General features: G+C 45.1%; 1 protein-coding gene across 1 annotated transcript in view; it reads right to left on the bottom strand.

Annotated features, from left to right (window-relative positions):
- LOC119449017 (excitatory amino acid transporter) overlaps positions 1–14,293 on the bottom strand; it is a 44,182-nt gene extending 29,889 nt beyond the window's left edge. Inside the window, exons 1-4 of the mRNA XM_049666613.1 lie at positions 14,104–14,293; positions 12,756–13,038; positions 8,776–8,818; positions 6,651–6,702 (exon numbers count right to left, since the gene is read on the bottom strand). Of these exons, the coding sequence (XP_049522570.1) occupies positions 6,651–6,702; positions 8,776–8,818; positions 12,756–13,038; positions 14,104–14,203 (478 nt within the window). The 5' untranslated portion in view covers positions 14,204–14,293. The remainder of the gene's footprint in view (positions 1–6,650; positions 6,703–8,775; positions 8,819–12,755; positions 13,039–14,103) is intronic.
- Positions 14,294–14,504: the final 211 nt, after the last annotated feature.

The following is a 14,504-nucleotide window of genomic DNA, read 5'->3' as shown; positions in this document are numbered from 1 at the left end:
TAGCGGTGTGGTTTGTTTGACGCATTCGAGAGTTTCATGAAGAAATTTTACAGCAAACTGTTCATGCGATTATAAGCTCTCAAAAACGTTATATCCGGTTTTTCGATCTTTTACGAAAAATCATGATTACTCCTGAAGTTTATAATTTGAGGGAAGTGAGGAACGTCTACCCTGGGCGGTATGCAGGCAAATTTCGAAGTGTGTTTGTTAATTTGGGGTTATTTAAATATGGGTTAACCGTCGTTTCGTGCAGCTTTAGAGGCGTTATATGAAACACCTACAAAGTTTCACCGCTTTCCTGGAAGAACCAATATTGGCTGAGCGGTAATAATCACAGGGAATAGGGTCCTTTCAATGGTTGATGTGCACATAAATTTTAAAATTTTGGTAAATATGTGGTTCAAAAATAACTTCTGAATACTTTTGATCTCCAGTTTTTCGTGTTTAATACAAGGCGTGTAGTGGCTTTTCCCAGTAGCCTCTGTAAACTATGTGAAGCACGTCGTTTATATTTTTTTGAAGTAGGAATGATGTTGAGAGTGACGAACGAGAAGTGTAGTTAATTACAGGCTATGTACAAGATTAATTATTCAAGCGTCCTTGAGTATCATACAGACATAATCCGCAATATTTCCCAAAGGAGTAAAAAAGAGTGACTTCACTATGTTGGTGGAATGGGGGGCATGGCATGTAAGGCATCATGCCTGGCGACACTTTACTGTTCCTATCATAAATATATTTCGCAATAAAAATGTACCCTCGCTTATTTCCTAATTTCATGCGTTATACCAGTTTCGGCAATAGCTTTCCCCAGTGTTCTTTATATGCTAAATCAAGGGGCACATTAACGGTTACCTCTAGCCAAACTGAAAAGTGCGTGGTTGAATTGTGGCCTTTGCAATAAATTATTTATTAAAGCACTCGGCATCGTTATGAGTGTGTTATTCACTGGCTGAATTTGTACTGGCAAGGCGAAATTTAGCAAAAATAGCAGGGCAATTACAGCAAATTGGTATGTGTGGGTCAAATTAGAGCCCTCGCAATATATTTCCATAGGAAGTGCTCGAAATACGTTACGCTATGTTTCTCAGTTTCACCGAAAAGACTCTTCGTTACACGGAGTTTGCAAGTGCAGGAAACGGTGGAGTCTTATGTGAAATTTTCGCGGAACGTTTAATGTTTCTGGCTTGATTAGAAGTGTTGCAAGAAGTACTGACGCATTGTTTTACATTCTCATGCATTATTTGGGTTTGTATTAGGTTTTTCTGCTGTTATTAGTGGAATAATCAATTCACTTTGGTAATATTTGAATTTGACTATTATTAAAGGTAGGTTACGGGCAATGTGCAGGCGAACTTCAATGTGTCTGGAGTATTACGGCTTTAGCAGCAAATAACAGGGCAAGTTATGTCAATAAGTCAGCCTGGTGCCCTGGGAGAAGTATTACCGCGAAAAGTGTAGCGAAAAAGAAGACTTCTTCAAATCCATAGTTGTAAAAAGTGACCAAAAATGTTAGAGGTGGGCAAGGTTTCCAACTCGTGAGTGATTCACGGACAATGTTGCAAATTAGGTGGTTAATTTAAACGCAAGTGAAATTCTTAACGCAATCACTCGTAAGAAAAGTGTGTTGTGACTCTGCAAGGTTCGGCACAAATCTGCCGTCTTAGTTTTAGCTGACGATCCACTTAAGGTGGTAGTGTTGCAGCAGGTGGGGTTAGCCTGGCACACATAGCCGGCAGACCCCTACATAACACAAACACACACACATCTTCAACTTCGCATGCACATCAAGTTCCACCTTTTCAGCGAATTTAGATGCATCTGGAAGTCATTTTTTCTCAAGAGTCAGATGAAAACTATGCCGCTTCTCAAGATGTACCTAAAGCTAATTCGTGCGGGTGTTTGCGTAATTTACTACAACGGCTGTGAACAAACCGCGTATTTGAATTTTGATTACCCATTCCTAATATCCTGCCCGCTAGTTCCACGAGGTATGAACAAGGCGAGTCGTTCAGTTGGACGAGGGTAACTCTGGTAACGCACGAAAATAAGGAAACAACGAGGGCTAAGTAAATATTTGTTGATGTCACGATTAAGGAAGAAGCGTTAATGTTTAGTCACAAATTAGACATATGATGCCCCCCAATTCGACTCATTGTAAGCTCGCTGTGACGTAAGGTTCTCTTAATACAGTGGGAAATATAGTTAATGACGATCGCGACACCATTTCCAGCACTGGCTCAATACTATTTTAACGCGACAGCGTTTATGGCCCCGTGTCGCAGAAAGGCCGGCGTCGGCGTCGGCATTCGCGCCCGCGGCCGAGAAAATAATCCCCAACCATGTTAAGGTATGTCACACCACTTTATCAATAATGTTGCTCATACCTTGTCTTGCATTCTTGGCAAAGCTATTCCTCGGAATTTAGAGAATGACAATCGACAAACAAATATCATGAAACGAAACGCCCACAGCGCGAAAAAAGATTAGCACTCAGAAGCCACTGGAATGGGTTCGGACGTGGGTATAAAGTGAAGGAAACACTTAGGGATGGTGCTAGAAGTCATAGTCATGAGAATGACTGCGCGAAAATGACAATAACTCGGCGAAAAAAGAATAACACTCAAAAACCACTGGAATATGTTCGGACGTGGGCACTAAGTGAAGGAAACACAAAGGATTGTGGTAGAAGTAATAGTCATGACCATTACTCAGGAAAAATGAGAATGACTCAGCGAAAAAAGATTACCACTCAAAACCAATGGAAGGGGTTCGGATGTGGTACTAAGTGACGGAAAATGCTAAAGGCTCATGGTCGAAGTCATAGTCATGACCATGGCTAAGGTTTTCGCCTCAAGGTCTCCTAGGTGTAGCTAAAGGGACTCCTGATTATTCATGAAATGAATGCCATGACATGCGTGTAATGTAGGTCATGAAAGAGCCGCCTACGTCTTCGTGATCTCATGGTCGTTTCGTTAACTTGGTAGGCTCCCCGCAGACTGATTCGCATAACATCGATCCCCACAGCGATCTGCCGGCGATTTTTTTTAAAGCAAGAAACCTTAAACTTTATCCAATTCCTACCACTAACACCCATAAAGAGAAGTCAGTGTAACGTACAGTTACCCGGGGCCACTTGAAACAATGACATTGTGTTTCACCTCTGTGTAAGGCTTTCCTGCACTTGCTGATGAACTTTTATTGCGATAGCAATTATATGGACACTCCAGGTGCATTTCTGCCGTCGGCGTCGTCATTGCAGTGAGGTTCGGTAGAAATACCAAGAGCGATAAAATCGTCGCAGGGCGCCGTATGCTGTTTGTGCGAGTGAAATCGTGCTAGGGTGAGCCGGCGATCGCGGCTCAATGTCTCAAACGAAGGAGACTAAAGTGGGGACGAAGCAGTCCGTCTTCCGTCGGGCGCAAGGCTCGGGAAGAGGGGAGGGAGGGGGTGAGGGGGCGTTGTACTTCGGGCTGCCCGGGCGCGACTTTAAAATTGCTAGTCTCCGCTGTTAAGCGGAGACTTCCGCTTAACACGTGTGGTCATGGCAATCGTGGAGCTCCCATGTGCCTAGGGACATAATTGCTTAGGGACTTTTGAGGCACTGGTCTTCGCTGAGCGTGGCCCTCTTATCTCCGGGACCGGGCGCAGCGACTTTGCCGAGCGCATATCCTACGCGCGAAGCGAATCATTTAGGGCGCCTCGAATGTCTGGCGGTGTCTGGCCCACGCCGGCCGCGCTTTATTATTGTAGCGTTTGTTCTGGTGGCGGAAATCCTTGTAGTAGTGGTGGTGTGGCATGACGGCTTTTGATCTCGGTGAACTGTGGTGGTGTAAACAAGCGGATACTACTCGCGTTTGCACCCCGGTGCTGCGGCGGAAGCCGCAGTGCCGGGCGCCGACGCGAAGTGGCGGTCGTGGGGTCTGGTGGTGCGCAGCGTAGCACAACCCCAAATAAAAAAATACTGCTCCAGTCAGGTAGACTGCTTCCTCCCTGATAGCGAGATTATATTTGGATCATCAAAACAGTGATGCGTTTATTTAGGAATATCATCGTTTCTCTCTCGCAGCCTGTAAATCCGCTTGTTTACACCACCACAGTTCACCGAGATCAAAAGCCGTCATGCCACACTACCACCACGGCAAAGATTTCCGCCACTAGAACCAACACTTCAATAATAAAGCGCGGCCGGCGTGGCCCAGACACCGCCCGACATTCAACGCGCCCTAAACGATTCGCTCCCTACGCACGTAGGAGCTGCGCTCGGCAAGGTCGCTGCGCGCGGTCCCGGAGAGAGAGCCACGCTCCCTAACTAGCAGCCAGACCAGTGCCTCAAAAGTCCCTAAACGATTATGTCTCTAAGCGCCTTGGGGCTGCACGATTGCCATGACAAGACGTGTTAAGCGGAAGTCACGTGACCCGCAGTGCCACGCCCCCGCTGTATCTACTAGCAATTGGAATGTCGCTGCCCGGGCGGCCGCGTGTGCCCGCCCGTGCCGCTGTATCTTGAAAGCAATCTGAGACGAGGACACAGTCCGCAGTGCGCTATGTTTTCGCGGCTTGTGAAAATGTATACACACATAAAATTGCAAATAAAAATGGCTATATTGGCTACTAAATATTTTGCACTTTTTTTCTGTTTGGCTACATTTGGGCTACAACTTCTCTAGCTTTTGGCTACGCCACCTCGTCGGACCTGGCAACACTGCCAGCCGCTCGTCCCACTCGACCGCATTCTAGTACGCTCTAGCTGGGCTTCGTGGTTAGCAGCATCCGCCCGCCATTGCGCTTGCGTTCCACTAGAAACACAAACATGTAACCAATAATTGAGAAACGCTTTAATACAGCATCGGGATTAACCCACTGCTAAACAGCGGGGCCGCACGTTTCAGCTTCGCTGGTAAACCATCTGTACGGAGTGCTTGGGCGGTGTTTTTTTACAAACACTGTTGTCCATTCAACGACCAAACTTCGCATGCGGTTTCAATGAAATGTTTTCAGTAATTTCAGTAAGGTATCATCAATGGCTATTACACTTATAACAGGACAGAAGGCTGAATTCCGCGAGGTTGTAAAACAGACTTGTAATGCCCTGGAACGCATCAATACGCATCCTACCGCGAGAGCCAAATTAACACATAATTTGAACTTTGCTTATACATTACTATACCATTGTTGCCATCTTCACGGAATATAAACAAGGTTACTTTTTTAGTTCATAGAAGACTATATTCTGAACAATGTCATAACAATACTTAATCTTCGCTTCCCTTAGAGAGATCCATCGGCAGTCTGCTGCTTCACCTTTTTTTTTGCAGAAATGCGGGACTTCTGATCTGATTGGGAGACAATAATTAAAAGACATGGTGGGCTCCATCCTACTGGGCCACATGTCCCTTTGTTCTTCTTCCTTACTGCATAGTGAGGGCTTCGATTTGTGATGAGATAGCATACCTGGGTTATTTGGCCATTTACCTGCTCTCATGCTCATGCACCATGCGGAGCCCGCGCTTAAAAGGGCGATTCACAGCCGGTCTCAGGTAAGAAGCGGTGATAGGTAAAGCTTCCTGGGCTAATTGTGGGCACGCACAGAAGTAGCTAATTAAATGGACTGGAGAATCACCACCGCGGCACCTTAGTAGGCAAATGACCGAACGCGTGATGCAGAACATCAGGGTTCGGCTCCCTGATGTGACGCGTGGACAAACAGTTTGCCTGTTTGTCTACTTTCATTTCTTTTTACCTTCAATGTACTCATTTCAACGAAAGAAGAATTCGTTTCTTCTATCCTTTGTTTCGCTTCATTAAATGTTTACTTCACTTAATACCGAGCGAAGTGCGCTAGCAAGACAAAAGGGTTAAATCGTCGCACACTAATGCATATTACCATACATTTCACATATCTTACCCTGTAATAAGCGTGTAGATGGCATATAAAACTGATTTTATTGCATGAGTTTATGTGTACTGTTGCAGCAAATATCTGTGAGGGTGGTAGACAGTTACGTATCTACGAGGGTGATAAACTGTTTCTGCTAACTTTGGGAAACTAAGTTTTCACAGTAGACACAATAAGCGGCTGATAGTGATTGCATTTCGGTACGTATTAGACGTCGTGGTTCTTCCTTCCCGTAATCTTTGTGCAACAATTTAAGTTATAGATTGCAAATCATTACTGTTGGGCACGTATAGGGCGCGGTCGTTTATCCTTACAAAAGTCTGTATCGTATCAAATTTAGACTAAAATATAGATATGCTGTACTGCGGTGGAAGCCAGAAGTTACTAGGACTTCTTTAAGAAGAATAAAATTGCAACATGCGTTTTATAATGTGCATGCGTGTGAATAGTGAGCAGGAAAAGCAAAAAAAAAACTTTCACTTGAATCTTGAACATCCATGACAACAGTTTCTGCATGCTGTTTAAAAGTCATGCGGAGCAATTCACCCACATGTAACCTCACAGGAGCTTTTGGCTTGATTATACATACAAGCTTAAAATCGGTTTCTTGTGCAATACCAAGGCGCATTTCTCTAGAGCATTATGTCCAGAGGCAGAAAGCATTCGTAAGGCTAGCCTTGCCACAATGAAGGACAAATTGGCTCACAAAGAGCACGCACTCACTTTTTGTACGCATAAAATATCCACTCACCAACGTACTTCCCCTGTGCAGTCTTTACTTTAGCGAGATCGTAGGTGAAGATCTGAAAACGTACCACAGGAACCTGTTAGCATTTAACACCGCAGCTGAACATGTGAATTTGCGATATTATATTCTGGCAAATATTCAACATCTTGTCATTGTTTGCTCGTATGGTGCCTGTTTTATAGTAAGGAAGAACGAAATGTAGGGCTAGTTGGTCTTGCATAGATGGTGAGGGAAATTTAAAAAAAGTCATTCAGTGGATATTTAGCGGTAAATGCGCGAGAAATGCATTAGCATTACGTCGTGCCTCCTTAAGGCCCCGAATTCATTATGTAAATCACATTCGCCACATTACAAAGTGTTGTCCAAGAGCCCACTCGACAAACATCCTTCCTCTTCAAAGAGCCAAATGCCACTGATGGTGGTCAGGAGCAGACCACCGCCAGTAGCGCTATATATATATATATATATATATATATATATATACTTCTGTGTAGCTGTTGTGCCAATGGGTGGCAAGATATAACAGTGAACATTTGAAAGTAACGCTTGAGTTTATGTACCAGTGTGAATACATTTTGCAGCGATACAATTAGCAGTGTCATGTCCAAAACTCTGCATTTGTGAAGAGTGAAAAGTTGGTCACATGGTAGAGAGTAGATTGACTCCATAGAAGGGCGTGTATGTGGGTATATATATATATATATATATATATATATACATCTTTGACTTCGTCGATTCTCCCAACGTCCCCGTAACAATATATATATATATATTGTTACGGGTTACCCGTTACCTGTTACCCGTTATATATATATAACGGGTGTTTCAGGGAACATTTTACAAATTTTTAAAGGTTGCCTGTGGCAGATAGCACAATTCTCATTCATGAGCTGGTCTGCTCGAAGAGGCGGACATTACTTGCACAAAAGATTGCAATGCATAATCGAATAATTTACAGAAATTCACTAATTAAATTTTAACAAATTACCTGATGGCCCATATTGTAATTTACAAATTGTAGCCGTGGAGTTCACAAGGCGGATCCACTTGGAACGAATTCTCGGGATGACACCAGTTTCGAGATAATATTCCCGGAAGTTTGCGCAGAAATGCGTATAAAAATTGTCAGCCCTTCCACTGGGGTGGAGATGGAAGAGCAGCGAAGCTGTACTATGGTGGGAATTATGTATTTCAAATATGACTATTAATTGGTGATGGTGTAATTGGTTATTTTAATAATAAAGAATGAGAAATATATGTGAGACGGTGGTTTATATTTATTTAGTGACCACAGGGACCATGGCCTTATGGCCGCTACGGTACACCGCCATAGGGTGTACGGCAAAGGTTGGCACGTCCTTCATAAACACGTTACCAACGCCGCGCGCGTTCGTTGGGAACGCGGGCAAAACGCCGCCGTCGTCGACAATAGTTGCGCGCGTTTTTTGTGTGACCGCACACATCCGCTTTCAAAACGCTGGCTACGTGACAGACCGGCTAAACGCTGTTGTCGACACTGTTAGGGGAGAGGAGGGCGAGAGCCCAGAGAGAGTCAGCGGCAGAGGCCGACAGGGCTGCGCGCATGCGCCGCAGTGGAGAGCGGGCACGCACGTGCATTGTCTAGGGTGCCTCGATGCCCTCCTCGCCCACCGCTCCCCTTCCATTGGGAAGGCGCGTTTGCTCGCGGCCGTGCGTTCGCTCCCCGTGAAAGTGCGCATCCCTCGGCCTTGCGCGCTTTCACTCGCACATACAGCACACGGCCAATAAAAAATTTTTCTCTATTGGCGGACGTTACCATCGAAGAGTGAGCCCTTAACAGCTTATACACATAACAGTAAAAGTTATGTCATCGCCGTATTAGGACATTTCGTGTCGCCATATCTTACACTGTAAGGGTACTTTCCAGAGGGCACACAGAACCAACAAAAACTTTCCGAGATGATCTCCACAGCACACCTTCACATGGAATAACATAATAACATCAAATGCTGTCATGCCAAAGAGCTATCGTTGACGGTGGGTTTTGAAGTACGCCGGCCCCAACGTAATATACGCTATACGTATAATGAAATGAAAATTTAAAAAAATAAGCGGGACGAATTTTTTATAGAAAGCAAAAATAACTTACTGTTGTCATATGGGCGCTGATTATGTTGGATGGAAATAGGTTCCTGCAATAAAAGTAAAATTATAAATAAATCAATGGCTTTAATGCACTGCTTCTACTTAGCGACCATTTGTAAGTAAAAACCAGATGACCCAGTTGGGCACATTTTTACTGGGAACATAACCTGAGAACATAATTTGATGCACTCAATCATGAACGTGCGAGTTATGACACAGAAAAACTTGCCACAATAGAACGAGCATGACGGAATAAAGATGGCCGTTTAATGACAACACAAGAATGACGACGAAATGACGAAGATCTCATGATGGCACTATAACCACTAGGACAAAATGACCACGACAGAACGACCTAGAACGTCATGGCGATATCGCATGAGGACCGGGTCGCGGTGATCATGCCATGATGGCACTAGTATGCAGGTGATGGTGGGATGATGGCTACATCAGTACTATGGGACGTAGACGCTGAAGTGACAAGGATGGCGCGAGGACGGCCATGTGATGACGACGCTGGAGTAACGAAGGTATGATGACAGTGTGACGCTGACGACTTCATGACAACCATGGGATAGTATGACGTGGATAGTACGGAGATTGAGTGACGAAAATAGTATGACGAAACCGGTGTAATGACGACAGCGTTATGACGATGATATGATGTGTGTGACCGGTGTGATGTGTGTGATAAGATGGTGTGACCGAGAAAATTACGAGCCTGAAATTACGAGCACAGCATGACGACATTGTGCTAAAATTATTATTTATGGTATCACGAAAACGGCACGATGAGATTAGTATGCCGGCGACGTGATCAGGACAAAAACATTACACCCTGGGATGACGACTGCGAAATAACTACGAGAGAATGACGAGGATGGAATAACCAAGGCGCCATGACGGCGACTCTGTGATAACTACGCGATGACGACAATGACATGACGATGATGAAAGATACCGACGATATCTCAACGTCACAGTGATAGAGTGAAAGCGGCGGAAAGATGACGATGACATGTCAACGAAAGTATGGTCTGAATGGTGTGAAGGCGATAAAGGGACGGTGACATCATGACAGTGGCGGCGTGTTAGTGTTGCAGCTCGCGTACGTCACCTGTCGCTGTGGCCTGCCCTAATTCACAGTACATCCGAGGTTTCCTTCACCATGTCAGGCAACGGTCAGTCGGGATCGATTAATTCCAACTCTATTCGTGGTTGGTTTTCACTATGTCCTGCACCGACCAGTCGTGCAAGGATTAGCCAACAGGCATGACATTGGACGACAGCGTGACGACGACACAACCTTCAGTAGAATCCACGCATTCGTCTAGTTATTCGCCGCAACAGCAGCCAGCAGCAGCAGCGGGGAAATGGGAGGAAGAGGTAAGGGAAGTTTCCTTTTAACACATTCATTACAATGTTATTGTGAAAACCGTTTACCTAGAGTCGTTCAGGTCGGCATGGGGACCTCGCCGCTGCCACCAAGAGTTAAGGAGAGCTTATAAACACCTCTCCGAATCTCCCCACATCTCGTTCCTTGTCTATTTCGATTTCGGCGCGGAGCTTTGTTTACACATCGCAGTTCCTTGTTTATCTGTAACACTACTGTCATGTTGTATGGTGGGGGAAGACCACAGGAAAATTACAAACTGGGTCACAAAACTAACTGTTTACTGGGCGGACTTGTGACCTGAAAAGCAAGTGACACTCAAAGCCCAGAGATAGCGGTGGGCACCGTCCGCGATCGTCGAAATCTGATTTGAGGTCAAGCGTATGAACGAGTCATACAAGGCTCGTTGGTTATTACAGCGTATTCGCCGGTGCTCGCGTGTCCTTGAAAATATGCTATTGTGCTCATGATGATCTACAATGCGAAAGCGTGTTGCAAAGTGCAAGCATGTTGTAGTTTATGTTGAGCGCGACAGTGCGACACGATTTGCGTTTCGCATGCAGTCTAACTACAGAAGGTGCGGCGACTACTTAGGCAAGAGATTGAATCGTCTAAAATAAAACAAATGTTCGGGTGCAAGCAGGAGGGCATTGCGCCGAGCGATAAGTTTGAAGACTGTTAGCAGGAGAAATAGCGGTCGCCAGAATAAGAATAAACAATTTGCGCATGTGAATCCCCCCCCCCCCCTCTTATAATATGGCCGCGATGTTACGTACACAACACGAGAGCAAAGTACAAAAAGCAGAAGTAGTAAAGAAAAATACCCAAGCAAAAAGAAGTTAGCGAGCTTGCACTGGAGGCGCAATGCTAAAGAAACAGCGGAGCTGATGGTCACCTTGCTAGTCCTGGCTTTTGGCCTAGGCTAAGCACTACCAAGTCATCCCCACCGTCTTCGGATTTTTTTATTATTTTTCGATTATCGATTAGCTATCCATTAGTTATCGATTGGCTATCGATGACTAATTAAGCCTAAGTAGTCTCAACCATGCTTAGCTATAATTAACCAGGCTCATCTTCGCTAGTTCACAGAGGTATGCGCCATTGAGCTTGGATCCTTTCTGCACTACCGCCAGGATCGGCTCACATTTTCTGTTCGTGAATCACGGACTAACGGCCGGCTTATACATCTCCGCTGTTAAGAGTGAGTCCTAGCGTCTGTTAACGCCGCTAGAGCAGCTTCAGGCTCACACCATGGACAAGTTCAAGTGATATATATTGCCGCTGTTATTGCGTAATGCCTTCATAGTGCAAGGGGCCAATAAGTTGGAGAAACTTCTATGGTCCGAAATTGCGTCGCAAACGTGTTTTCACTATGCCCTCGTCCGCTTCATTATCACCATAATCAACCTATTTTTATGTCCACTGCAGGACGAAAGGCCTCTCCCTGCGATCGACAATTGCCCCAGTCTTGCGCCAGCGGATTCCAACTTGCGCCTGTAAGTTTCCTTATTTCATCATCCCACCTAATTTTGCGGCGTCCTGGGCTGTACTCCCCTTCACTTGTCACCCATTTGGTAATCCTAATGGTCCACCTGGTATGTGCCTTACGCAATACGTGGCCTGGCCAGCTGCATTTTTTTCGCCTAATGTCAACTAGCATATCGGCTATCCCCGTTTGCTCTCTGATCCTCACCGCTCTCTTCCTGTCTCTTAACGTGCAGCTAAAATTTCTTTTCATCGCTCTTCGACTGATCGTTAACTTGTTCTAGAGCTTCTTTGTTAACCTGCAAGTCTTTGCCCCATATGTTAGCGCAGGTAGAACGTAATGTAAACTTGTCTTTTCGACAACAGTGGTAAGCTCCCAGTCAGGATTTTGTAATGACTGCACATACACACTTCAACCGATATATATTGTTCTGTAAATTTCTTTCTCACGATCTGGATAAATGTACTCTTGTACATACTCTGGAGGCTGACTGGTGATCCTGAATTCTTGTTCCCTTGCCAAGGCATTGAACATTACACTTCCCTTCTGCCCATCTTTAACCTTCATCCCCACTCTTACACTATCTCGGTTAAGGTCCTCAATCATTTGTTGAAATCCGTCTCCAATGCTGTTGAATAGGACAATGTCATCTCCAAACCGAAGGTTGCTGTGAGATTCGCTGATGATCCTCACACCTAAGCCTTCTTAGTCTAATAGCTTGAAGAATAGCTTAGTCTAATAGCCAACACAGGGCATGGTGGTCACTTCCGATATTTAAGTGCGTGCCGTTTAGGTAAGGCCCGAATTTCGCCATAACTCCAATTATCACAAGGTTACTCTTCTTCCGTCCCAGAATAATTTGTTTCAGCATTTGAGAGTGAGCGGTTAGCGTAGACTATGACATTTTCAACCCCGTGGAGTCTTGGTATAGGGTCTACACGAAGTAGCCGGGGACACTTAACAGGCTCAGTTGATTTTTAGTGTAAAATAATCTAGTTGAAGTGTACATACGAAGCTGATATTTTCAAGCGTTACTGTGCAAGCAGAACTTAAAGGTCTCCCTCGCACGGTGTTCAAAATGGGACGTCTTTCTGCAGCGTCTTACCTAATCAGGTCCAGTAATCGGTCTGTGGTGGCTGCAGAGAGCTGCACGTTAGGAGTGACATTGGGAACCTCCACACCCGGACGCACTGCGTGTCCCGGGGCTAGGAAGACGGCAATGCCAATGGCTCCAGCCACGGCAAAGCACTTGAAGAGGAGCGACAGAAAGAGTGCGCACAAGCCCACCCTTCCCATGAGCCTTAGCTGGCTGCTTGCCAGTGCGGCCACAACGCTGGAGCTGATTATGGGCATGGACACACCAGTCATCATGCGCTCGAACAGTTCACCTGCACCAAGAAAAAGATGGCCTTTTATCGCCTGTTGTTCCTTCGCAGCAGTGCATACATGCGCATGTGGCGCATAGACAAGCAATGACGAAAACGCATTGCGCACTGCCGTTTTTTCACTTAAGCCCCTTAAAAGAGAGTGCCGACACTATTCAACAGTTATACGCGACATATTCACAGCATCGATATACCGTACACTTATAAGGACGGGGGACGAAGAAGACCTCGTATTTGCGAGCTAGCACTGTCGTCATAGAATAATTGCACAATGTAGTTCGGCTTCCTGATGCACGGGTTTGCGGTTCCTAAAAGTGGACCTACATTCTTGTAGCATAGTTGTAGTCAACTGAACAGCTATTGCCTCTAAAAAGAGTCGCCAGTACTAACGTAATTGCGACTTTATCAGGAGGAAGCGTAACACTTTAACTGCAGATACTTTATGTATCACGATTTTTCACACAGGTGACACCGCTTGTATGCAAGCTCTTTTATCTTACATTGAACACTGTTTTAAAACAATGCGGGGTGGTTAGTTGCCTAAGGTGCAATATTGAACTTTAAATACACTACAACATACAAAGCCAGCGCAGCTAATTAAAAAAATGTATAAATAATTTGACACATGCTTACCTCCGGACACGTTCAAAATGCAAAATAGAACACAATGGTAGTATATTGATGTCAATTTCCAGAAATGAAACTAAAGCATCTCCTTTGAAATATCCGTTCCTAATGTGGGCTGCAAGATTTATTGATGCTGAAGAATGCCGAAAGCATCCTGATGCTTCAGTGCTCTTCAGCAGCTGCCGCCGAAACGAAAGAACATTCTCACTGCCGAAACTTCAAAATATGCCCTAACGTGAATGACTAAAATATTAACCAGCAAATAAATTCAAATATCTACCTGTGTCGATCATGCGAGTTCGTAATGAATCAATCTAATTTCTTTTAAAACATTCACCTAAAACGCGGCGTATCGTTATCTTTACAGACATATTTAGTATGATCGAATAAAAAAAAACAGCTTCGCTGTAAAAGAAACAAAGAAACGCAATGTATATTCACCTGGGAAGCCGACGTACATGATCTGCCGCCTGCTCCAGGGCTTATTTGTCAGTCGAATGATGCAGCCCAGTACTGCGCCAACTGCAATGCCGGCCGCCATTAGGAGAGGCAAGATTCGGCTTGACAAGCCGTCCTGCGTGTGCTGTTGGGTTTCCGGTTCAGCTGGTGGCGGGCAATGAGCATGCAATAAGCACATTACAATAATAAACACCGATAAACAAGCTTCATATAATATAAAGTTGTAGCGTGTGCTGTATTTCGCTAAACGCTTGCCGATCGCAGGGGGGGGGGGGGCGAACATTATTCGCCTCTATTGTGCATCCACAACCAATGGCTGCACTGTGCAGACCGCTCAGGTTTGTTCCCCCTCCCACTCGCTCTTACGCCCGATCTGCCAACGC

This window comes from Dermacentor silvarum, chromosome 4 (assembly GCF_013339745.2).
Source record: "Dermacentor silvarum isolate Dsil-2018 chromosome 4, BIME_Dsil_1.4, whole genome shotgun sequence".
NCBI classification, from domain to species: Eukaryota; Metazoa; Arthropoda; class Arachnida; order Ixodida; family Ixodidae; genus Dermacentor; species Dermacentor silvarum.
Note: the sequence above shows the minus strand (reverse complement) of the source record. Positions and strands in the feature narration are given on the sequence as shown.